At 41.2% G+C, this 25061-nt stretch overlaps 1 protein-coding gene across 2 annotated transcripts; it reads right to left on the reverse strand.

Moving 5' to 3' along the window:
* Window positions 1–352: 352 nt before the first annotated feature.
* LOC106582245 (succinate--CoA ligase [ADP-forming] subunit beta, mitochondrial) lies at window positions 353–24226 on the reverse strand. Of its 2 annotated transcripts, none has more exons than XM_014165122.2 (11): window positions 24052–24226; window positions 19345–19531; window positions 13794–13893; window positions 13547–13709; window positions 12669–12797; window positions 12072–12210; window positions 5515–5676; window positions 5250–5392; window positions 4237–4357; window positions 2156–2244; window positions 353–1504 (listed from the first exon to the last, which is right to left on the reverse strand). In XM_014165122.2, exons 1-11 carry the CDS (start codon window positions 24133–24135, stop codon window positions 1430–1432), a joined length of 1392 nt encoding a protein of 463 aa, XP_014020597.1. In that variant the 5' UTR covers window positions 24136–24226; the 3' UTR covers window positions 353–1429. The 2 variants fall into 2 exon arrangements, with proteins under 2 accessions (XP_014020597.1, XP_045560663.1); XM_045704707.1 differs by lacking the exon at window positions 24052–24226 and adding an exon at window positions 23642–23720.
* Window positions 24227–25061: the final 835 nt, after the last annotated feature.

Consider the following 25061-nt stretch of genomic DNA (forward strand, 5'->3'; position numbering starts at 1 on the left):
CCAGTACTAGTACCCAGTGCTCTAGAGATAAAGTTGTATTCTATTTTCCATTGGTTAGAACAGAAATTTGAATAGAGGCTGAAATTATTATACATATGTTACGCAACTGCAATACAGAGATTCTTACGTTTTCTACATGCCAGACTAACACTACTATGCTAATATCAACAGTATATAAGATAATTTGGAGTCACATGAGCCTGGTCATTATATACATTTGCGCTTTAGCAATTCCTCTGTTGTTTTTGTTGACATGACTAATGCCAAACACAACCCAACTAGCCATAAGGAGATGTAAACACAACTTTCACATTGCAAGTACAAGTGCTGCAAAACTAAAACAAGAAGCAAATTTTGGGTTCTCTATTTATTCATTTATTTTTTACTCCCCAAGAGAAGCATAAATATTTTATAGAAGAGAACAGTGGTCTCGTTATTTACAAGATATAATAAATGTCTTACAACTCACAATAAGTTGTTTCTGTGTTCGAAGGGCTGGGGAGTAACAGATACAGAGGAACGGAGGGAGAGAGGGAGATACGGAGAAATAGAGAGAAGACTTAACTACAGTACAATCTTTTAACAGTTGAGTGGACATGGCCCACCCCCATTTTTGTTGTCATATGTACCTGAACAGAGTGAGTAAGGTTGTTCCTGTGACATGGCGGCAGACTATTATATAGGAGACCATCTTATAGAAGGGATGGAAGAGAAATACAAAAACATGCAGTCAACCAGATAAGCAGTAGTTTAGATATCACACACTAAACACTCAAAGAACTCTTACTAGTTCAGGAGTAAAGGAGAGTACTCCGATGCTTTTATCCAGGTATTAGTCTCTCTCGCCAGACTCAGAACAATCCACTATTCAGCTATGCATTTCAAATTGCATGGAGATGAAATGAGAGGTACTCCTAACAGCGATTTACATTCCATCAACTCTTTTCTTAGCTGAAGTGCTTTCCAAGTATTAGTCCAGTGTCACAACCTAGCAGCTGTCATTACAATGGGCACCTCCCCTTTAAACCCCCCTCATTCTTACCCCCTCTCCCATTGTCAGACCACTCAATATAAGGCACTCCTTCAGGGGTGCATTTGGTGAAGGGTCGGGAAGGTACTCAGATCCAGACTCTTTGCGGTGAAGAAACTAACGTTCGTGGGCGTGGCATAGCGTTTGGCAGGAGCAAGGAGTCTGGGTAGCCAGGCAACTTTGTATCCCTCATTTACTTAGTTTCCTTTCATTTGGCAGTTACTTGTATGTGTGTGCGTATGTTGGAGCCTTGCCACAGAGAGAGACAGAGAGAAACAGAACAGAAGTTGGTGGGCTGTGTTGTATTGGAGTATTCGCTCAGTAATGAGAGGCTCTTCTTGTTGTTCAAGGGGTGGGGTGTCAGGGTTCAGATGGGGTCGTAGAGTCAAGGGGCATGGCTTAGAGTGGCAGCTGGAAAGAGATGTCCACATGAGCCTCCTGAGCCAGCGACACAATTTCAGAAAGCTTTACAACCTGCAAAGAGGAAACAGAGATAGAGAATACTTTATACACAAGCACAGCAGCAGGGATCTATATGAGTGATCTCATTAAAAAAACAGACAAAAACACTAAAAGTGAATAGTTTTAATTGCGGGGGGCTGTAACTGCCACAGGGTGGTCATGCCAAGATGCCATTGTGCTGGCTAACTGATGCTCGTCTCTTGGGGAGTAGAACACTCCAAAAACAAAGGAGAGCGAGTGGAGAGGAGAGATAGTGGGAGTCAGTGAGAGCAAAGCCAGACTAGCGGTAGAGGGAAAGATAGATGGAGGGGCGAGATGAGAGGAAGGGGGCCTTTGCTCTGACTCAACGTCACTGCTGCTAGCTCTGCCAGAAATCAGAGCCATAAAACTCAGGCAGTGTCACTTCAACGGATCAGGATGGCGATGAGCTGGGTTTAAACAGTCACTATACCACTATACCCCACACACATTCTACCCTGCTGGTGACCCTCGTCTCACACACATTTTTACACACTGCCCTCACACACACCACAAACAGTTCCTGACATTCCTTTTCACATTCACACACTTCACATAGACCTACTGTAGACCTACTGCCCACCACCCTACATAAACCAGACCGGGTGCTTAGAGGGGTAGAGGTAGAGAGGTGTGTGTGTGTACCATTCTAGCGGCCTCGTCCAGATCGTCACAGGCCAGGAGCTTCAGTGGGCTAGCAGCAATCAGAGCTTTGGCATCGTCCACCCTGGATCCTGAAACACAGCAGAACGAGGCTGAAGAAGGAATGCTGATCTTTTAGAAAGCTCTTTGGTTCTCTTTTATATAGCTCAGATATCGGTAAATGGACTGGAGGGAGGCTGGGCATGAAAGGGATAACAAATCAAGTTATTTGTGTCATTCGTACCTGCATAATTGTGCACCCAACTCACTCGGGTGCTTCGCTATATCACATTTGACATTGTCCGTAAGCTTGAGTTAATTTGCACACAAAAAAATCATACAATGATGGAAAGACCTGTGTGTTGTCCTTGTTAATGCAGACAGAGAAGAGCTCCAACTTCTTAATCATAGCCTCAATTTTGTCCTACACATTGAATATAGTTGCAGAGAGTCCCTGTAATCCTAGATTCAGATCATTCAGGCGAGAAAAAACGTCACCCAGATAGACCAGTCGTGTGAGAAACTCGTCATCATTCAAGCGGTCAGACGAGTGAAAATTAAGCTCGTCTCTCAATTTAAAAAAAACGGGTCAATACTTTTCCGCTTCATAACCAGCGCACTTCTGTATGTTGTAAAAGCGTTACATGGTCGCTGCCCATATCATTGCATAGCGCAAATAATACACGAGAGTTCAGTGGTCTTGCTTTAACAAAGTTAACTATTTTCACTGTAGTGTCAAAACATCTTTCAAGCTGTCAGGCATTCCCTTGGCAGAAAGAGACTCCCGTGGATGCTGCTGTGTACCCAAGTGGCATTGGGAGCAACTGCTTGCGCGTGCGTTACCACTCCTCTATGTCTCCCTATCATGGCTTTTGCGCCATCAGTACAGATACCAACATGAGCAGCAGCTAAGTTTGGCTACAGACATTAGTGGAATTCCCACGAGAGAGTAACGGTTATTGTGATTGGATGTTAATTATTTGACAAGGCTACCTGTATTTGACATTGTATTGTTATTTCCCTAAACACTAGATGGTTTAATTTTATTTTTGGCAGTGAAACGAGGCTACTCAGGAAAGAAAAAAACATCACCCAAATGTATAGCCCAGTTAGAAAATATAAATGAACTGTTTGAAAATGTGAAGAAAAAAAATGTTAACTTTTTTTTTTACATAAAAAAAAAAATAAAAAAAAAAACTTGTGAATCTCAGTTTTTATTTGGCGTACCCCCGACGGCATTGAGTACCCCTGGGAATACCTGGGCTAGACAATTGGAATAACAACCCTGCATCATGATTACAAAAGCATTGAAAATAGCAGACTAAATAAATTAGAAGTCTAATTTGTGAAAGTTCATTATACATAACTAAACCGTTCGTGAAGGAAATCATTTTAGTCCAATTACATTTAGTTGATGAGTGATTGAGTTCTGTATAACTTCACACATTCTATTTGTCCCTGTGTGTTACAAAACATGTCCAGAAGGGAGAGGCTGGAATAAGGCTGGGAGCTACAGGGTCCCATAGTGCCGGTATTATGTGACACTTAGGTCCGATACGATCTGCACTGCAATTCTATATTTATTGCGATTCGATAGTGTGATTTTATTGCAATTTGATGTTCCAAACATATTGCTCACCATGTCTGCTGCAGAAAGACAAGTGAGCCATGAGAAAACAAGTTTATCAGTCATGGAAATAAAAGTGCTGAAAACAAATTGGTACCTTACTTAAAAAAAGATGGAGAACAAGCTATGAAGGAAAAATAATATTGCGATAGTACATCGTAAAAAATAACATCCCGATATGCAACTGTATCCCCCACATCACTAGTGTGTGTGGGGAAGTACTAGAAGAGCCTAATCCTGACAGGCTGCTTGCTCGTTGACCTTTAAAAGGCCACCCTCCACTGTCGCCCCCTACCTCTCTCCCAGCCCAGTATGTGCACCAAAATGGCAGTGCAGTAGCCTACAGTATATAACAAAGCTAAAATAGTTTTCACTGTAATTGCCACAGGGTGGTCATGCCAAGCTGCTATTGTGCTGGCTACCTCATACTTGACGGTATAAGGGAGGTCAGTCTCACCTTGTAACCGCACCACAATGGGGATCTTCAGGTCCAGATCTGTAACAGCCATGATGATGCCCTGAGCGATGATGTCACACCTCATGATGCCACCAAAGATGTTCACAAGGATGGCCTGCACCTGAGGACCACGAACCAAAGACGATGACCATGAAAGCATAACCGAAGATATTGACCATAGAAGACCAAAAACAAAGCAATCACAAAAGCTTGATCACAAATTCATACAGGAACAATAACAACCAAACCTCATAACATCAACAAAATCAAGATCACACTGTAAATGTAATGTGTATTATAAAACTGTAGTGGTTTAAATGAACACTTATAAATACCACACCATTACCGAGGCTCCATAATAAACCACAAACGCCACTAGGACCACACTAAGCAGGTGTCAACACAGCGACAGTGATAGGAAATTAGCCACAAATCTCCCATGAGAGCTTATAACCATCTATCAAAAACCTACTCACCCATCAATGAATGAATGACTAACTGTATGTTACACAGCAGGTTAGAACCCTCCCTGTACTCCCTCTAAAGTCCTTCCCCATTCAAAATCCCACAGATAAATGTCACCCAATAGGTTCCACCAGTAGTAAACCCCAACCTCAGAGTGAGCTATCCTACTGATATCTTCAGGTAACTCCAGACATGTCTGTCAAAAGATACACCTACTAACTAGGGGATGCGTGTACTGAAAAGTTACTTTATACAACCGTAACCTTCCTGAAGGTCCAAACATCAGGAATTCCTAATGAATCCCTACCCCCTAACTCCATCAAAACATCAATAGTATCAACTGCAGGCTACTACTGCTCTAGATACCCAGCCGTCCCGTTCCAGTTGGGGATAGAGGTCAGGGTGAAGGACTGTGGAACACGTGACATGTCTGTGCCTATTGGTGCCACAGTGAGAAGTGAGTGCCTACTGCAGATGAATGCTTCTTCAATGACAACCAGAGATGCTAGGTGTTACAGTGATAAGTGTCCCCCATTCCCAGTCCTTACCTTCCTGTCAGAGGTGATGAGTTTAAAGGCCTCCATCACCTGGTGGGCTGTAGCTCCGCCCCCCACGTCCAGGAAGTTGGCTGGCGTGCCACCATGCAGCTTGATGATGTCCATGGTGGCCATGGCAAGACCAGCCCCGTTCACTACACAAACACAGAGAATATAGAGTGAATATAAAAAACTAAATAGATTTCTATCACTACTGCTACTATAAAGCCAGGTGTGTGGTGCTGTGAAGCAGTGTCGGGTGTGTTGTGGCGCTCACCCAGACACCCGATGGATCCGTCCAGGCCAATGTAGTTGAGGTCAGCCTTGGCTGCCTGTCGGTCCCTGGCATCCTCCTGGGTCCAGTCCTGCATGTCAAACACCTTCTTCTGGCGATACGCTGCGTTCGAGTCAAAGTTGATCTTGGCGTCCATGCACATCACTGTCAGAGGGACACACAGGAGACAGAGGCTGAGCCCAAGATGGCTGACATCATTGGGTGACGAAAACCCAATGACCCTGTAACTTCACTACAACAAAGCCAGAGGCAGATATCCGTTTGTACTTTGAGGGGACATTTTCCAATGCCTGGTCCAAGGTGCAACAGATTATCTATACTGAACAAAAATATAAAAACGCAACATTCAACAATTTCTAAGATTTTACTGTGTTATAGTTCATATAAGGAAATCAGTCAATTGAAATAAATTCATTAGGCCCCAATCTATGGATTTCACATGACTGGGAATACAAATGTGGTCACAGATACCTTAAAAAGAAAAGTAGGGGTGTGGATCAGAAAACCAGTAAGTATCTATTTGCCTCATGCATCTCCTTCGCAGATAGTTGATCAGGCTGTTGATTGTGGCCTTTGGAATGTTGTCCCACTCCTATTCAAAGGCTGTGCAAAGTGGCTTGATATTGGCGGGAACTGGAACATGCTGTTGTACACGTCGATCCAGAGCATCCCAAACATGCTCAACGGGTGACTTGTCTGGTGAGTATGCAAGCCATGGAAGAACTGGGACATTTTCAGCTTTCAGGAATTGTGTACAGATCCTAGCGACATGGGGTTATGCATTATCATGCTGAAACATGAGGTGATGGCTGCAGATAAATGGCACGACAATTGGCCTCAGGAGCTCGTCACGGTATCACTGTGCATTCAAATTGCCATCGATAAAAATGCAATCTAGTTTGTTGTCAGTAGCTTATGCCTGCCCATACCATAATCCCACCACCACGGGGCACTCTGTTCACAACGTTGACATCAGCAAACCGCTCATCCACACAACTGACAAATTCTCTAAAACGACATTGTAGGTGGCTTATGGTAGAGAAAGCAACATTAAATTATCTGGCAACAGCTCTGTTGGACATTCCTGCAGGCAGCATGCCAATTACATGCTCCCTCAAAACATGAGACATCTGTGACATTGTGCTGTGTGACAAAACACAAAGAGTGGCCTTTTATTGTCCCCAGCACAAGGTGGACCTGTGTAATGATTAGGGCTGACCCCATTTAGTCGACTGGACAATTGTTTGGTCGATAGGCTTTTTGTCGACTGAGATTTCTTTAGTCGACCAGTAGAAAAATAAATAAATACAAATCATGGTGTACTAGACACCTGTCTGGCTTCATAAATCATCCATAAACACCACCGTTCACTTAGAAATGTCCTTGTTTTTGAAAGAAAAGCTAATTTTGCATTCATTAAAATAACATCAAATTGATCAGAAATACAGTGTAGATATTGTTAATGTTGTAAATGACTATTGTAGCTGGAAATGGCAGATTTTTTATGGAATATCTACATACCTGTAGGCGTACAGAGGCCCATCATTCCTGTGTTTCAATGGCACGTTGTGTTAGATAATCCAAGTTTATCATTTTAAAAAGGCTAATTGATCATAAGAAAACCCTTTGGCAATTATGTTAGCACAGCTGAAAACTGTTGTTCTGATTAAAGAAGCTATAAAATTGGCCTTGTTTAGACTAGTTGAGTATCTGGAGCATCAGCATTTGTGGGATCGATTACAGGCTCAAAATGGCCAGAAAGAAAGAACTTTCTTCTTTAATGACAATTACAACAATACTGAATGAACAATGAACACTTTTACTTTAACTTAATATATCAATAAAATCTATTTAGTCTCAAATAAATAATGAAACATGTTCAATTTGGTTTAAATAATGCAAAAACAAAGTGTTGGAGAAGAAAGTAAAAGCACAATATGTGCCATGTAAAAAAGCTAACGTTTAAGTTCCTTGCTCAGAACATGAGAACCTATGAAAGCTGGTGGTTCCTTTTAACGAGTCTACAATATTCCCAGGTAAGAGTTTTAGGTTGTAGTTATTATAGGACTTCTTCTCGCTATACCATTTGTATTCCATATAACTTTGACTATTAAATGTTCTAATAGGTACTTCAGTATTGCCAGTCTAATCTCGGGAGTTGATAGGCTTTAAGTCAAACAGCACAATGCTTGAAGCATTGCGAAGAGCTTCTGGCAAACGCAGCAAAGTGCTGTTTGAATGAATGCTTACGAGCCTGCTGCTGCCTACCACCGCTCAGTCAGAGTGCTCTATCAAATCATAGACTTAATTATAATAACACACAGAAATACGAGCCTTAGGTCATTAATATGGTCAAATCCAGAAACTATCATTTCAAAAACAAAAAGTTTATTCTTTCAGTGAAATACGGAACCGTTACGAATTTTATTTAACGGGTGGCATCCATAAGTCTAAATATTGCTGTTACATTGCACAACCTTCAATGTTATGTCATAATTACGTAAAATTCTGGCAAATGAGTTCGCAATGAGCCAGGCGGCCCAAAGTGCGGCCCAAACTCTGCATGCAATGAACGCAAGAGAAGTGACACAATTTCCCTAGTTTAATATTGCCTCCTAACATGAATTTCTTTTAACTAAATATGCAGGTTTAAAAAAATATACTTCTGTGTATTGAATTAAAGAAAGGCATTGATTTTTAGGGTTAGGTACAATCGTGCAACGACTGTGCTTTTTTCGCAAATGCGCTTTTGTTAAATCATCCCCCGTTTGGCGAAGTTGGCCGTCTTTTGTTAGGAAGAAATGGTCTTCACACAGTTCGCAACGAGCCAGGCGGCCCAAACTGCTGCATATACCCTGACTCTGTTGCACAGAACGCAATAGAAGGGGCACAATTTCCCTAGTTAAAAGAAGTTAATTTTAGCAGGCAATATTAACTAAATATGCAGGTTTAAAAAGAAATACTTGTGTATTGATTTTAAGAAAGATGTTGATGTTTAGGTATACATTGGTGCAACGACAGTGCTTTTTTAGCAAATGCGCTTGTTAAATCACCCGTTTGGCGAAGTAGGCTGTGATTCAATGACAAATTAACAGGCACCGCATCGATTATATGCTACGCAGGACAAGCTAGATAAACTAGTAATATCATCAACCATGTGTAGTTAACTAGTGATTATGTTAAGATTGATTGTTTTTTATAAGATACGTTTAATGCTAGCTAGCACCTTACCTTGGCTCCTTTCTGCACTCGCATAACAGGTAGTCATCCTGCCACACAGTCTCCTCGTGGAGTGCAATGTAATCGGCCATGATCGGTGTCCAAAAATGACGATTACCGATTGTTACAAGAACTTGAAATCGGGCCGTAATTAATCGGCCATTCAGATTAATCGGTCGACCTCTAGCCTCAACATCAACAGTGAAGAAGCGACCCCGGGATGCTGGCCTTCTAAGCAGAGTTCCTCTGTTCAGTGTCTGTTCTTTTCCCCATCTTAATCTTTTCTTTTTATTGGCCAATCTGAGATATTGACTTTTCTTTGCAACTCTGCCTAGAAGGCCAGCATCCCGGAGTCGCCTCTTCTGTTGACGTTGAGACTGTTTCTCAAACTAGACACGCTAATGTACTTGTCCTCTTGCTCAGTTGTGCACCGGGGCCTCCCACTCTTTCTATTCTGGTTAGGGCCAGTTTGCACCGTTCTGTGAAAGGAGTAGTACACAGCGCTGTACGAGATCTTCAGTTTCTTGGAAATTTCTCGCATGGAATAGCCTTCCTTTCTCAGAATAAGAATAGACTGACAAGTGTCAGAAGACAGTTCTTTATTTCTGACCATTTTGAGCCTGTAATCGAACCCACAAATGCTGATGTTCCAGATACTCAACTAGTCTAAAGGCGGCAGATTTTATTGCCTCTTTAAATCAGAACAGTTTTCAGCTGTGCTAACATATTGCAAAAGGGTTTTCTAATGATCAATTAGCCTTTTAAAATGATAAACTTGGATTAACTAACACAATGTGCCATTGGAACACAGGAATGATGGGCCTCTGTACGCCTACAAGATATATTTTTTTTAAGCAGTTTCCAGCTACAATAGTCATTTACAACATTAACAATGTCTACACTGTGTTTCTGATCAATTTGATGTCATTTTTAAAAAGGGACAAAAATTAGCTTTTCTTTCAAAAACAAGGACATTTCTAAGTGACCCCAAACTTTTGAACGCTATATTTACAGGAATAAGACAGATCCTGCTTCTGTTGCCTGTTTGAGTGTTTGTTTAATAGCATACTGATTCCTTCTGCACCAAGCCTCACGCAACTGCAAAATATTGGATAAAGCAATTTCACATATCCGTCTGTTTTTAATCTTTGCTATGCTGTAATAAAAGGCTTTACACTTTTTGTCATTAGACCAGTCTCTCTGGTATTATTTATTTGTTATTTACACTGTTCCAAATGGTCAGAAAAATTATATTTATATTATTACTATTATTACTATTATTATTATTATTATTATTATTATTACTGCATTTTCCGTGATCTCATTATTATTATTATTATTATTATTATTATCATATTATAATAATGTCATTATCATTAGTAGGCTTAGTATCGCAGCCTTGTATATCCTGTTTAGCCTTAATACCGTACCTTACTTAGGCCTACATTTCAATACTTATATAGGCTACTGTATCAATCAATCATTTACTCGTTCATGTCATCACACAGCATAGGAGCCATTCATGACTTTAAATGCAATCAAGCATTTTAGTTTTCAAATAAAATAACCAAAGCGACCATTGAATAATTAGCGTAAACAATAAATAGGCCTAAACCGTTACATTCCCGTTTAGTCTTTGCTGTAATAAAGGCTTTATAAAAAAATAATAATTACAGACTCCGGTACGCTTATAATAGTTTACATTGTTCCAAAAAAATAATATTCTAATCTAACAGCACCTGCTTGGCACACATAATATGCACGCATCGTTTGCGCCTTACTTCCTTTTTCTTGATCTCCAGTATTTTCTACAAAGATCACATGTATTCCCCATATCTGATGTCCACTTTACCTCCTGAGAAACAAGTAAACATTCCCCATTTTGTTTATTTGTCACGTCCTCTGCATCCATTTTTCTGTCACATGTGTTATGGTGTTCAGAGTTTGTTATAACCTATTTATTGATGTGATTATGATATGCTATGCTATAGGTCATGCCCTATTGGTCACGCTTCACGTAAAGAGAGCAATGGTTGAGGGAATGGGAAATGTTTTTCCTTAACAAATTAGGGATTTCAGTAACAATTTTTCAGTCAGAAATGGCTATAATTATGTTGCAGCTTCAACAACACAGACAGCGCGATACACTGCTAATGTTCTGTGGTGGTCGCTGCAGCAAGGAGAGACAGACCACGGGTGCTAGTCACACAGTCACTCGCTGTCTTTTTTTTTTTTTTTAACACAGCAAGTCTGAACCAGGCAATCAAATCAATCAAATCAATTGTGGTCGGACTCCCTCTAGTCATTTGTGTCTCTTAATTATTTAATCAAACAGTGTGCTTAAAGCATCAGACAAGCTCAGTGCATATAGTTGATTTGATTAAAACATCTATATATGGAAAAATACACCTTTTAACGTTTCAACCAATCGATTGGTGAAAATAATTCTTGGTCGACCAAGATTATTTTTAGTCGGGGACAGCCCTTGTAATGATCATGCTGTTTAATCAGCTTCTTGATATGCCACACCTGTCAGGTGGATGGACTATCTTGGCAAAGGATACATTCTTACAAACAGGGTTGTAAACAAATGTGCGCACAAATTTTGAAAGAAATAATCTTTTTACGTGTATGAAAAATTTCTGGGATCTTTTTATTACCGCTCATGAAATCAACATTTTACATGTTGCGTTTATATTTTTGTTGAGTATAGTTCTGTGACATAGCTTTACTCTGTAACCTTGGTTGGCTGTACATGTCAAGGACAGATCTGGGTTGGTGACAGATAGAGACCTCTACAGATGTTTGCTAATGTAGTAGGGTCAAAGGGCCAGCATTACATTTACGTCATTTAGCAGACGCTCTTATCCAGAGCGACTTACAAATTGGCACTGGCCATTCCTACTGTCAACGCTCCTGGTATGTTCGGAGTTGGTCAAGTCAGCCCATAACCACAAGGTCATTCGAAGTACATATGAGCACTGGAATGCCTTTCACATTTCAAAGCTAACATAGGGCCTCTTATTTGACCCAGCCACCATACTCTACCATGTATGGCTATGATGTTGAAGACGGTTGGTTGTGCAATAACACCATCATTCCTTCAGTACCATGGGGTTTAGCTGCCTAATTGGCACATCAGTTAAAAGTGCAGTGATTCACACTAGGGTTTTTCACTGGGAGTGCGTTAATGAAAATGATTGACAGTAGGTCATAGATCAATGGGAGAAGCCTCCAACCAAGCAACACACTCTCACCCAGCTCTTAACACTGGCATGACTAACAACATCACTAGGAACGAAAAGCAAGTGTATGTGTACCCTGGCCAGAGGCGTCCTCCACCATGGGGTTGATCTCCAGCATGGAGGCATCGAACTTCATGAAGACGTTGTAGAGCTTGATTATGTTAGCAGCTGCGTCGTCAATCAGAGCAGCCGGGAAGCCCATCTTTGTGGCAATCTGGAGAGAGAGCAAAGACAGAGAAGACAGAGAAGACCGAGAAAAGAGTGAGGGAGCAAAAGAAAGAAATGTATCAATATCAGTTCTTCAAATCTACAGTGTTTGTCATTTATTTCTACTTTAGCAACAGGCACTCTAGGAGACATGTAGTGTGTGAGATGGCATGTTGAGTGAGCATATCAAAGTCAAAACCTGACGTTTAACGATATTACACTGCGTCAGGGGACATGCCTAACTAATAAGGTTCTGAGGCCCTTGTCTTTAGAGAGAAACTGAAAACAGACCTAATTTGAATACAAATGTTGCCGCAAGTAATTTGTTTAAACATGGACCAAAATAGCTAGCTTTAAAAATCAGGTGGAGTATTGTTTATTTACCAGAGTATGTAGTGTTTCCTGGGATCTAAGAGACTGAAAGACAAATCAAGAGGTATTTTTACAACCCGATCTCAACTGTACCGAAACAGCTTGTTCCATCTTGATTCCCTCCATGATGTCGATTGGCTCCTTCACAATGGCGTCGGGATTCTCCGCTGCCACATCCTCGATGTTCACGCCCCCCTGAGAGCTGCCAATCAACACGGGGCCCTGTTCAGAGGGAGGGGCCGAGAGATTAGGAGTACCAATCATTTTACACACTCATTGAGTGGCAAGTGGTAATCAAACTAAAAAAGAGCAAATTAATGGAACATAGGTCTCACAGCAAATTAAATTGTATTTGTCACATGTGTAGACTAACAGTAAAATGCTTACGGCCCTTCCCAACAATGCAGAGAGAAAAACAGAAAAATAATAACACAAGGAATAAATACACAATGAGTAACAATAACTTGGCTATATATACCAGTACAGTGGTACTGCAGGGGTACGAGGTAATTTAGGTAGATATCTACATAAAGGTAAGGCTAAAGTGACTGGATAGATAATAAAAAGCAGCAGCATATGTGATAAGTCAAAAGAGTTGTGCAAAAGGGTCAATACAGATACCTAATAGTACCTGGGCTATCGTAAATAAATGTAACAAACGATTGAGTTGATCCATCGGTCTTCAAATTCTCAATGACAACTGGTGTCTCATTATCCTATTTAGAGAACGGAACTATAACAGCAGCTGGACAACCAAGTCCCACGGAGCACAAGTATTTCAACATGTCCACGGCCATGTCCTTTACCACTACGCCATCTAGTGGGACCATCCAACACAACACCATCAACATTCAAAATCAAGAATAACAGCTGCCCAATATGTCAAATCTGACAGCCTGACCCAGAATGGTTGAGCGTGATTTGTCAGCTGTTGTCACCTGAGAGGCGTGAAAGGGCAGATATGACCTCACCTGAAAGGATCTCTCCATGGTGATGGCGAAGTAGTACTCCCTGCGGGGGTACCTGCGCTCACAGATGAAAACCTGGTTACAGATACGGCCCTGCTCGCCTGTCTGCTTGGTGTACAGCTTACGACCAATCATCTGAGAGGAGATGTCCCGGGCCTCCTCTGGACTGTAGGAGAGGGGAAGAGAGACAGAAGAATTGACACAGAGTAGAAAAAGGTGCAGTTTGAGAGGAGTTCTCTCGGACACTCACGAGTAGACAATCTTCACTCCTCCCTTCAGACCTCCCTCGAAGGTGCCTTTACCTCGGCCTCCAGCCAACACTTGAGCCTTCACCACTAGATCCTTGGTGCCTGAGACACCCACCCACCCACACACACACACACACACACACACACACACACACACACACACACGGGAGAAAGAGACCGTAGCAGTTACAGAGAAGCCCAACACTCCACTGCCATTTACACACACAGACTGATAATAATGCAGACGTACAAACTACACAAAACATTGTCAGTGCAAACACTGCCTAACACAACCTTTCTAGCAAAGGCATGAAATCATGGCCCTAAATGTCCAGGCTACTTCTGGACATTGTCAAGTTAATCTGTATCCACAACCAGAAAACTGTGTGTTAGCATCGAGTAAGCTACACAGTGAATGGATACATTGTTCTACATCCTGTTAGGCCCTACTCATTACCACAGAGGAATTCAGTAGGGCAGAGATGATTTAACTTTATTGATCTAGTATAGTAACATATTAACAAAGTTTGACAACACACTATTACAGTTAGTAACAGAGTAGGCTACCTAAAAATGACATGACTAAAACCTCTATGTAAAGCCTGGGAGGACATTTTGATTTCATTAACATATAATAATCTAAACACGAGTCTGAGTCAAATTAAAAGATTATCCCTAGTCCAGAGCAATGCCATTTATCAAAAAGGCTAATCCAAGAGTATAGTAGTTCCATGACACTGGCCCCTGAGGAAAAGGAAGCACTGATAGGTGTAAACAGGTTACTGTGTGTCCAGCTGAGCACAGCAGGCTGCAGAACAGTGTTAACTGATAGCCTTGGGTTCAGTGCTATGTTTAGACTGTAGTCTCTACTGCCGCCTCAGAGGCTACTAAAAACACCCTAAACAAGGCCAAGGGTCACACCATGTCAGATGTAGGCTACAGGTTCTGTGTGCAGCACTCTCAGATTAGTCCAGAGAAATTTGGGTGAATGTGTATACAGTGGGAGAAAAAAGTATTTGATCCCCTGCTGGTTTTGTACGTTTGCCCACTGACAAAGAAATGATCAGTCTATAATTTTAATGGTAGGTTCATTTGAACAGTGAGAGACAGAATAACAACAAAATATCCAGAAAAACGCATGTCAAAAATGTTATAAATTGATTTGCATTTTAATGAGGGAAATAAGTATTTTACCCCCTCTCAATCAGAAAGATTTCTGGCTCCCAGGTGTCTTTTATACAGGTAACGAGCTGAGATTAGGAGCACACTCTTAAAGGGAGTGCTCCTAACCACAGCTTGTTACCTGTAAAAAAGACACCTGTCCACAGAAGCAATCAATAAATTCCAAACTCTCCACCATGGCCAAGACCAAAGAGCTCTCCAAGAATGTCAGGGACAAGATTGTAGACCTACACAAGGCTGGAATGGGCTACAAGACCATCGGCAAGCAGCTTGGTGAGAAGGTGACAACATTTGGTGCGATTATTCGCAAATGGAAGAAACACAAAAGAACTGTCAATCTCCCTCGGCCTGGGGCTCCATGCAAGATCTCACCTCGTGGAGTTGCAATCATCACGAGAACGGTGAGGAATCAGCCCAGAACTACACGGGAGGATCTTGTCAATGATCTCAAGGCAGCTGGGACCATAGTCACCAAGAAAACAATTTGTAACACACTACGCCGTGAAGGACTGAAATCCTGCAGCGCCGGCAAGGTCCCCCTGCTCAAGAATACATATACATGCCCGTCTGAAGTTTGCCAATGAACATCTGAATGACTCAGAGGACAACTGGTGAAAGTGTTGTGGTCAGATGAGACCAAAATAGAGCTCTTTGACATCAACTTAACTCGCCGTGTTTGGAGGAGGAGGAATGCTGCCTATGACCCCAAGAACACCATCTCCACCGTCAAACATGGAGGTGGAAACATTATGCTTTGGGGGTGTTTTTCTGCTAAGGGGAAAGGACAACTTCACCGCATCAAAGGGACGATGGACGGGGCCATGTACCGTCAAATCTTGGGTGAGAACCTCCTTCCCTCAGCCAGGGCATTGAAAATGGGTCGTGGATGGGTATTCCAGCATGACAATGACCCAAAACACACGGCCAAGGCAACAAAGGAGTGGCTCAAGAAGAAGCACATTAAGGTCCTGGAGTGGCCTAGCCAGTCTCCAGACCTTAATGCCATAGAAAATCTGTGGAGGGAGCTGAAGGTTCGAGTTGCCAAACGTCAGCCTCGAAACCTTAATGACTTGGAGAAGACCTGCAAAGAGGAGTGGGACAAAATCCCTCTTGAGATGTGTGCAAACCTGGTGGCCAACTACAAGAAACGTCTGACCTCTGATTGCCAACAAGGATTTTGCCACCAAGTACTAAGTCATGTTTTGCAGAGGGGTCAAATACTTATTTCCCTCATTAAAATGCAAATCATTTTATAACATTTTTGACATGCGGTTTTCTGGATTTTTGTTGTTGTTATTCTGTCTCTCACTGTTCAAATCAACCTACTATTAAAATTATAGACTGATCATTTCTTTGTAAGTGGGCAAACGTACAAAATCAGCAGGGGATCAAATACTTTTTTCCCCCACTGTACATGCCATTTTCAAAGTAACAAGAAAGTACACTAGGGCTGACTCCAAAGATTTGAATAGATTCGAATTCGATTTGTTAACTCCGAATTGATTCAAATCACTTTTGCTGATTCGAGCATTCGCAAATGCAGACGAGCTATCACACACACACACACCAGAATGCTCCATAACAATGGTAACCTCCCAGCCCCTAAAGGGACAGGCAGCTAAGTATTTTAACATAACATGAGACTATGTTCGTATTCTTAACTTTTATTATTTCTTATTGTTGTTGCATTGTCAAGAAAGAACCTGCAAGTAAGCATTTGGGGCTCCTGAGTGGTGCAGCGGTCAAAGGCACTGCATTTCAGTGCCTGAGACGTCACTACAGACACCCTGGTTCGATTCCAGGCTGTATCACAACCAGCCGTGATTGGGAGTCCTATAGGGCGGCGCACAATTGGCCCAGCGTCGTCCGTGTTTGGCCAATGTAGGCCATCATTGTAAATAATAATTTGTTCTTAACTGACTTGCCTAGTTAAATAAAAGGTATTTAAAAAATGTAAAATATATATATAATAAACAATTTGTTGGACAATGTATACCATCCGTATCCCGTACATACAACTAATAAAACTTAAAACTTGATAAACTTTGAAAACATGTTGGCTCACCATTTACAAAGAAGATATAATATGGAGAAAAAGCTATTAGGATGAGAAGTACCGAAGTTTTGGATCAGGTACCTTCAACTAATGCTGGCTATCGTTAGTAATTAAAGCTACTAAGCCCTAAACGGCACTGTCTTTGTGCCTTTTGAATTCTTATATTATAAACTTCCAGAAGTGCTCTCTGACCTCTTACTATGGCACTACGATGATACAGGGATATCCCTAGATTACAGTATAGGCCTACAGCCCACTCTGACACATACCTTACTCAGAAATACTGAGTGATTAGTGCTTTTGAGGTCAGTTTGGATGATGAAAAAATATATATATATATATTCTTTTTTTTTACATGAAATGCACTATGCATGATTTGGGTTGAATGCTATAACACAGAATAAAACAATACAAGTCAGATGATGGTACTGACTGCCCAATACTGCTTATCACTTATTAACATTACAAAAAATAAAATTATTTTAATTGTTGTCTATTACATTTGTTTTATTTGATGACTATCATTTAATTCCAAGTCATCATCTCTATAGAGTGGCTGCCTATGCTGTCTGACGAAATCACTATTTTACTAGTTCTTCAAAGTAAATAAGACATACTTTTATGACTGCTGAATACCAACTACTAAAATCACTTAGATCATGTATTTTCAGGTAGAGATACCGCATCTCGAAGAAACTTTTCTATCGCGCCTGCTTCCATCTCATCTCTCTCTCTGTCTCTGTCTGCTCCACAATAACCTAAAATAGCAGGCGTAAAAGAAACACAGACCAGACGAGTAGGCACCCAATGGATTACGGTCATTGTAGTTGTTTAAAAACTAAAAAGATCAGACATTTTGGTTAATTGCTCAGCACTATTGCTCAGTCAAACAACAATAAATAGGCCTATTGTATGTAGAACGCACTACTCACCCACTACTACCTGGTCTGACATCAAAATCGTATCAAATTCTATTTGTCACATGCGCCGAATACAACCTTACCATGAAATGCTTACTTACAAGCCCTTAACCAACAATGCAGTTAAGAAAATAACTAAAGTATTAACATTTTAAAAAGTTACAGAAAAAAATAACAATGAGGCTATATACAGGGGGTTCCGGTACCGAGTCAATGTGTGGAGGTACAGGTTAGTCAAGGTCATTTGTACATATAGGTAGGGGTAAAGTGACTATGCATAGATAATAAACAGCAAGTAGCAGCTGTGTAAAAACAAAAATGCAAATAGTCCAGGTGACCATTTGATTAATTGTTCAGCAGTCTTATGATTTGAGGGTAGAAGCTATTAAGGAACCTTTTGGACCTAGACTTGGCACTCCGGTACCACTTGCCGTGCGGTAGAAGGGAGCAGTCTATGACCTGGGTGACTGGGGTCCAGTGATGTACTGGGCTGTACGCATTACCCTCTGTAGCACCTTACGCTTGGATGCCAAGCAGTTGCCATACCAAGCGGTGATGCAACCGGTCGGGATGCCCTCGATAGTGCAGATGTAGAACTTTTTGAGGATCTGGGGACCCATGCCAAATCTTTTCAGTCGCCTGAGGGGGAAAAGGTGTTGTTGTGCCCTCTCCACAACTGTCTTGGTGTGTTTGGACCATGATAGTTTGTTGGTGATGTAGACACCAAGGAACATGAAACTCTCGACTCGCTCCACTACAGCCCTGTCAATGTAAATGGGGGCGTTCACCCCTGCTTTTCCTGTAGTCCACGATCATCTCTTTTGTCTTGGTCACGTTGAGGAAGAAGTTGTTGCCCTGGCACCACACTACCAGATCTCTGACCTCTTCCCTATAGGCTGTCTCATCGCTGTCGGTGATCAGGCCTACCACCGTTGTGTCGTCAGCAAACTTGATGGTGTTGGAGTCGGGTTTGGCCACGCAGTCGTGGGTGAACAGGGAGTACAGGAGGGGACTACGCACGCACCCCTGAGAGGCCCCCCGTGTTGAGGATCAGCGTGGCAGATGTAATGTTGACTACCCTTAACACTTGGGGGCGGCCCGTCAGGAAGTCCAGGATCCAGTTGCAGAGGGAGGTGTTTAGTCCCAGGGTCCTTAGCTTAGTAATGAGCTTTGTGGGCACTATGGTGTTGAACACTTAGCTGTAATCAATGAACAGCATTCTCACATAGGTGTTCCTTTTGTCCAGGTGGGAAAGGATAGTGTGGAGTGCGATTGAGATACATACAGTACTTTCTGAATGCACTGTAATATAGGACAGCTGCCAATTCAAAGTGTTCATCCCCAAGTTAGCCTACTCAAATTAATTTGCCCACATCCTATTAAGGCATGGCTTACCAATCTCCTTGGCAACAGAGTAGGCTTCATCGGGTGAGCTGGCAACCTTGCCCTCGGGCACACAGACGCCAGCCTCTTTGAGCAGGCCGATGCTCATGTACTCATGCAGGGAGAGGTTCCTCTGCTGCTGCTGAAGGTGGGGGGGCTGCTGCTGATCCCAAAAAAGGCCGGAGGAACCACCCAGCACCTGGAGAGGGGAGGCAGAGGGGGATAGAGGAGAGAAAAAGTTGTAGGGGGGTACATGATGCAGTGACATGACAGTACCTACTCATACGTCAGGGGGAGTACATAGTAAAGGTCGACCGATTAATTGGGGCCAATTTCATAACAATCGGAAATCGGTATTTTTGGACACCGATTTTTTTTTACACCTAAATTTAACTAGGCAAGTCAGTTAAGAACACATTCTTATTTTCAACAACAGATTTTTACCTTGTCAGCTCAGGGATTCAATTTTGCAACCTTACGGTTAACTAGTCCAATACTCTAAACACCTGCTTTACATTGCACTCCACGAGGAGCCTGCCTGTTACGCGAATGCAGTAAGAAGCCAAGGTAAGTTGCTAGCTAGCATTAAACATATCTTATAAAAATACAAATCAATCATAATCACTAGTTAACTACACATGGTTGATGATATTACTAGTTTATCTAGCCTGTCCTGCATTGCATATAATCGATGCGGTGCGCATTCGCGAAAAAGGACTATCGTTGCTCCAATGTGTACCTAACCATAAACATCAATGTCTTTCTTAAAATCAATACACAAGTATATATTTTTTAATCTGCATATTTAGTTAATGAATTTATTTTAACTAGGGAAAATGTGACAGAGTCAGGGTATATGCAGCAGTTTGGGCCGCCTGGCTCGTTGTGAACTGTGTGAAGACTATTTCTTCCTCACAAAGACAGCCAACTTCACCAAATGGGGGATGATTTAACAAAAGCACATTTGCGAAAAAAGCACAATCGTTGCACGACTGTACCTAACCCTAAACATCAATGCCTTTCTTAAAATCAATACATAGAAGTATATATTTTTAAACCTGCATATTTAGCTAAAAGAAATCCAGGTTAGCAGGCAATATTAACCAGGTGAAATTGTGTCACTTCTCTTGCGTTCATTGCACGCAGAGTCAGGGTATATGCAACAGTTTGGTCCGCCTGGCTCGTTGCGAACTAATTTGCCAGAATTGTACGTAATTATGACATAACATTTAAGGTTGTGCAATGTAACAGGAATATTTAGACATAGGGATGCCACCCATTAGATAAAATACGGAACGGTTCCGTATTTCACTGAAAGAATAAACGTTTTGTTTTCGAGGTGATAGTTTCCGTATTCTACCATATTAATGACCTAAGGCTCGTATTTCTGTGTGTTTATTATATTATAATTAAGTCTATGACTTGATATTTGATTAAGCAGTCTGACTGAGCGGTGGTAGGCACCAGCAGGCTCGTAAGCATTCATTCAAACAGCACTTTCGTGCGTTTTGCCAGCAGCTCTTCGCAATGCTTCAAGCATTGCGCTGTTTATGACTTCAAGCCTATCAACTCCCGAGATTAGGCTGGTGTAACCAATGTGAAATGGCTAGCTAGTTAGCGGGGTGCGCGCTAATATCAAATGTATGTATAAAGCCCTTTTTACATCAGCCGATGTCACAAAGTGCTGTACAGAAACAGTCTATGTTATGGAAAGAGCAGGTGTCCTTAATGTTTTGTACACTCAGTATATGTTGTGTATACAAGCTCATTCCCACAGAAAACTGCAGAGGGAAGCAGTACCATCCAGTCAACCATCAGACTCCATTGCGAGACGCCTCACAGAGGATATTCAACCATAATTGCAAATCCAAGATCTCAATATCAACAAGGTGCACACTGATCAGTAAAGAGAAGAGAGACTAACATTCTAGAATGCTGCCTTTTTTCTGCACGGTTCTCACAGTGAGAAACAATAGGATTACAAGAGTGTTCTACGCTTTCTTCATTTGATCCAATTCAAAGTTGCCAATTATTTTATAAGACGAGAATTAAGTGGAGTGACTAATCTTAGCTGGTCTGAGAAAACTGATGAGACTTCCCTCCTTTATGCATACATTGGGCCATTTAAAAAGACACCAATCTGTAAGGCTTCTCTCAAGTGTGTATCCGTTGGTGTGTTTTTACATTTCCCAATCGGGAGAAACTCTTGCCACATTAAGAGAAGAAGTAAAGCTTCTCTCCTCTGTGTGTTCTCTGATGACCCTTTTAGCTCAGCTGTTGATAAAAAACAAAATCTACAGTCAGATCAGTGATAATGCTTCTCTCCTTTATGATTATCTTGGTGTCTTTTTAACTGGGCCAGTCGAGAGAAACTCTTTCCACAGTCAAAGCAGGAGTAAGGCTTCTCTCCCGTGTGTGTTCTCTGGTGAACTTTTAGGTCAGTTGATGTTGTGAAGCATTTTACACAATCAGAGCAGGAGTAAGGCTTCACTCCTGTATGTATACGTAATAGCGTTTCAAACGTCACTCGCTCTGAGACTTGGAGTAGTTGTTCCCCTTGCTCTGCATGGGTAACGCTGCTTCGAGGGTGGCTGTTGTCGATGTGTTCCTGGTTCGAGCCCAGGTAGGAGCAAGAAGAGGGACGGAAGCTATACTGTTACACTGGCAATACTAAAGTGCCTATAAGAACATCCAATAGTCAAAGGTATATGAAATACAAATCGCATAGAGAAATAGTCCTATAATAACTACAACCTAAAACATCTTACCTGGGAATATTGAAGACTCATGTTAAAAGGAACCACCAGCTTTCATATGTTCTCATGTTCTGAGCAAGGAACTTAAACGTTAGCTTTCTTACATGGCACATATTGCACTTTTACTTTCTTCTCCAACACTTTGTTTTTGTATTATTTAAACCAAATTCAACATGTTTCATTATTTATTTGAGGCTAAATTTTATTGATGTATTAAGTTAAAATAAGTGTTCATTCAGTATTGTTGTAATTGTCATTATTACAAATACATTTAATTATTTTTTATATATGAATATTTTTTTTTATTTTTTTATATATATTTTTTTTTTTTTTAAATCGGCCAATTAATCGTTATCTGCTTTTTTTGGTCCTCCAATAATCGGTATCGGCGTTGAAAAATCATAAATTGGTCGACCTCTACTCAGTTTCATAAGAAAGTCCTTTGTTTCTGGCCATTTAGAGCCTGTAATCGAACCCACGCATGCTGTTGCTCCAGATACTCAACTAGTCTAAAGAAGGACCATTTTTTTTTTATTGCTTCTTTAAATCAGCACAACGTGCCACAACGTGCCATGGAACACAGGAGTGATGGTTGCTGATAATGGGCCTATGTAGATATTCCATTAATAATCAGCCGTTTCAAGCTACGTAGTTAACAAAATTAACACTGTTTACACTGTATTTCTTATCAATTTGATGTTATTTTTTCTTTCAAAAATAAGGACATTTCTAATTGACCCCAAACTTGTGTGTGTGAACCGTCCTCTCTCATTGTCAACTGCGTTTATTTTCTGCAAACTTAACATGTAAATATTTGTATGAACATAAGACTCAACAACTGAGACATAAACTGAACAAGTTCCACAGACATGTGACTAACAGAAATTGAATAATGTGTCTCTGAACAAAGGGGGGTCAAAATGGCCATGGCAGATCACTGACATTCCTTTCTTGCAGGAAATCACACACAGAACAAGCAGCATGGCTGGTGGCATTCATGTTGGAGGGTCATGCCAGAATGAGCTTTTCATAACTGTGACCTTAATTGCCTACCGTCTTTAAGCCGTCTTTAAGCTGTTAGTGTCTTAACAACCGTTCCGCAGGTGCATGTTCATTGAACAAGCATGGGAAACAGTGTTTTAAACCCTTTACAATGAAGAGCTGTGAAGTTATTTGGATTTTTACGAATTATCTTTGAAAGACATGGTCCTGAAAAAGGGACGTTTCTTTTTTTTGCTGAGTGTGTGTGTGGGTGTGTTTTTGTTGTATGTCTTTAGTATTTTCTTGTCTATACCTGTGTTTTGTTTTGTTAGACATGTTTGATGTAGGGATGTAAGTTGTTGATGATAATTTTGTATTATGATTAAACGAATACAGTTTTTAAAAATTACTTTGATCAAATAAGCTACTTCTATGCAAATATTGTTGATCAGTACAATAAAATAAGTCCCAAATGGAATGGAAACACATTGTCATTATTAGTTGTAGTATTATAAAAGGAAAAAAAAACGTAATTATGTTATTATACAGGACAAATCTGAAGGGGCACCTACCCCTGTATCCCCGATGGGCATGACGCTCCTGGCACCCCCCGTCCTGTCGTCTCTAGTCTATGGCAGCTGTGTTGGAGGTCACTGTCTAAACAACTAGTACTGTATGTGAGCGAAAAGCTATTGCTAACAAACACAAATCCCTGAACCCCAATAAACTTATTTAAATACATGTACTAATACATTCGTCTTTCCATTGCTAAACAAGCAACGACGTTAGCTAGCGAGCTAACAGTTAAACATTAGCAATGTGGCTAGCTAGCCAACATAGCCAGTTTCCTAGCCACCTCAAAGGAGATAAGCGAATGTCAAATTTCACCCCATTTCTCGGGGACTTCGAAGATGGTGCAGCAGAAAAATATTCACAGGTACAGGCAGCCGGATTTCATAACATTTTTATCAACGTGACTTACTTTGGATGCAGTGTTAAGCGTCGATCTTGCCCCAGAATTTCTCAGGCTTGCCGACAATCGGCCGTAAATCAGGGACGCCGCCATGTTCCCTTCTCAAGCTAACGAATTGGGTGCATGCGTAGTGACATAACAAACCAAACGCCTGAGCGCCCCTTGCATAGGCTTGGCTCACATTCAACAGTCTTCACAATGTGAAGACAAGGCTATAAATATATACGGTCAACTGGACATTATATAATGCATACTTAAAACGAGGTCATGGTGGCCTTTCAAATTGTATTCTCTAAGATATGAGCAACACAAACGTATTTACTCAAAAGTGGTATTTATTTACCCGGTTTGGAAAAACCTACTGTATATACAGACCTATTTACACATGGAGCAAACACTCACCAGTCAAACAAAATAAAAAACGACTTTCTATATAAATAATTTAAGGTGTGCTTGATGAACCTTGGCCGGCAAGTGTGAACTCGGGCAAGCTGAACAAATTCAAAATCTACTCCTGGAGAGATGTTTTAACCAATAGCAGAGACGTTTTAAGGAGCACTTGGGTTCAAATCTGCAACACATTCTTTCAAAACAAAACAAATACAGTTATATTCCCTTCAAGGGTAGTGTACTTTTCAACACTATTCCCCATTGTCAGTCTCTAAAAAAACCATAAAATAAACAAATGAAGGGAAGCCGGATAGACAATGAAAGGAATACGCCAGTGTTATCACTATCAGAGGTACGTAGTACTAGACATTTCCCTGAACTGAATCAGCGTAACCATACAGTGGAGTTTACAGACACTGTAATACACTACATGACCAAAAGTATGTTGACACCTGCTCGTCAAACATCTCATTACAAAATCATGGGCATTAATATGGAGTTGGTCCATGAGGGGGGACCATGACATTGCTCATGGTCCCCCATTTGCTATAACAGCCTCCACTCATCTGGAAAGGCTTTCCACTAGATGTTGGAACATTGCTGCGGGGACTTGCTTCCATTTAACCACA

The sequence above is a fragment of the Salmo salar genome, chromosome ssa21 (assembly GCF_905237065.1).
Source record: "Salmo salar chromosome ssa21, Ssal_v3.1, whole genome shotgun sequence".
Classification (NCBI taxonomy): Eukaryota; Metazoa; Chordata; class Actinopteri; order Salmoniformes; family Salmonidae; genus Salmo; species Salmo salar.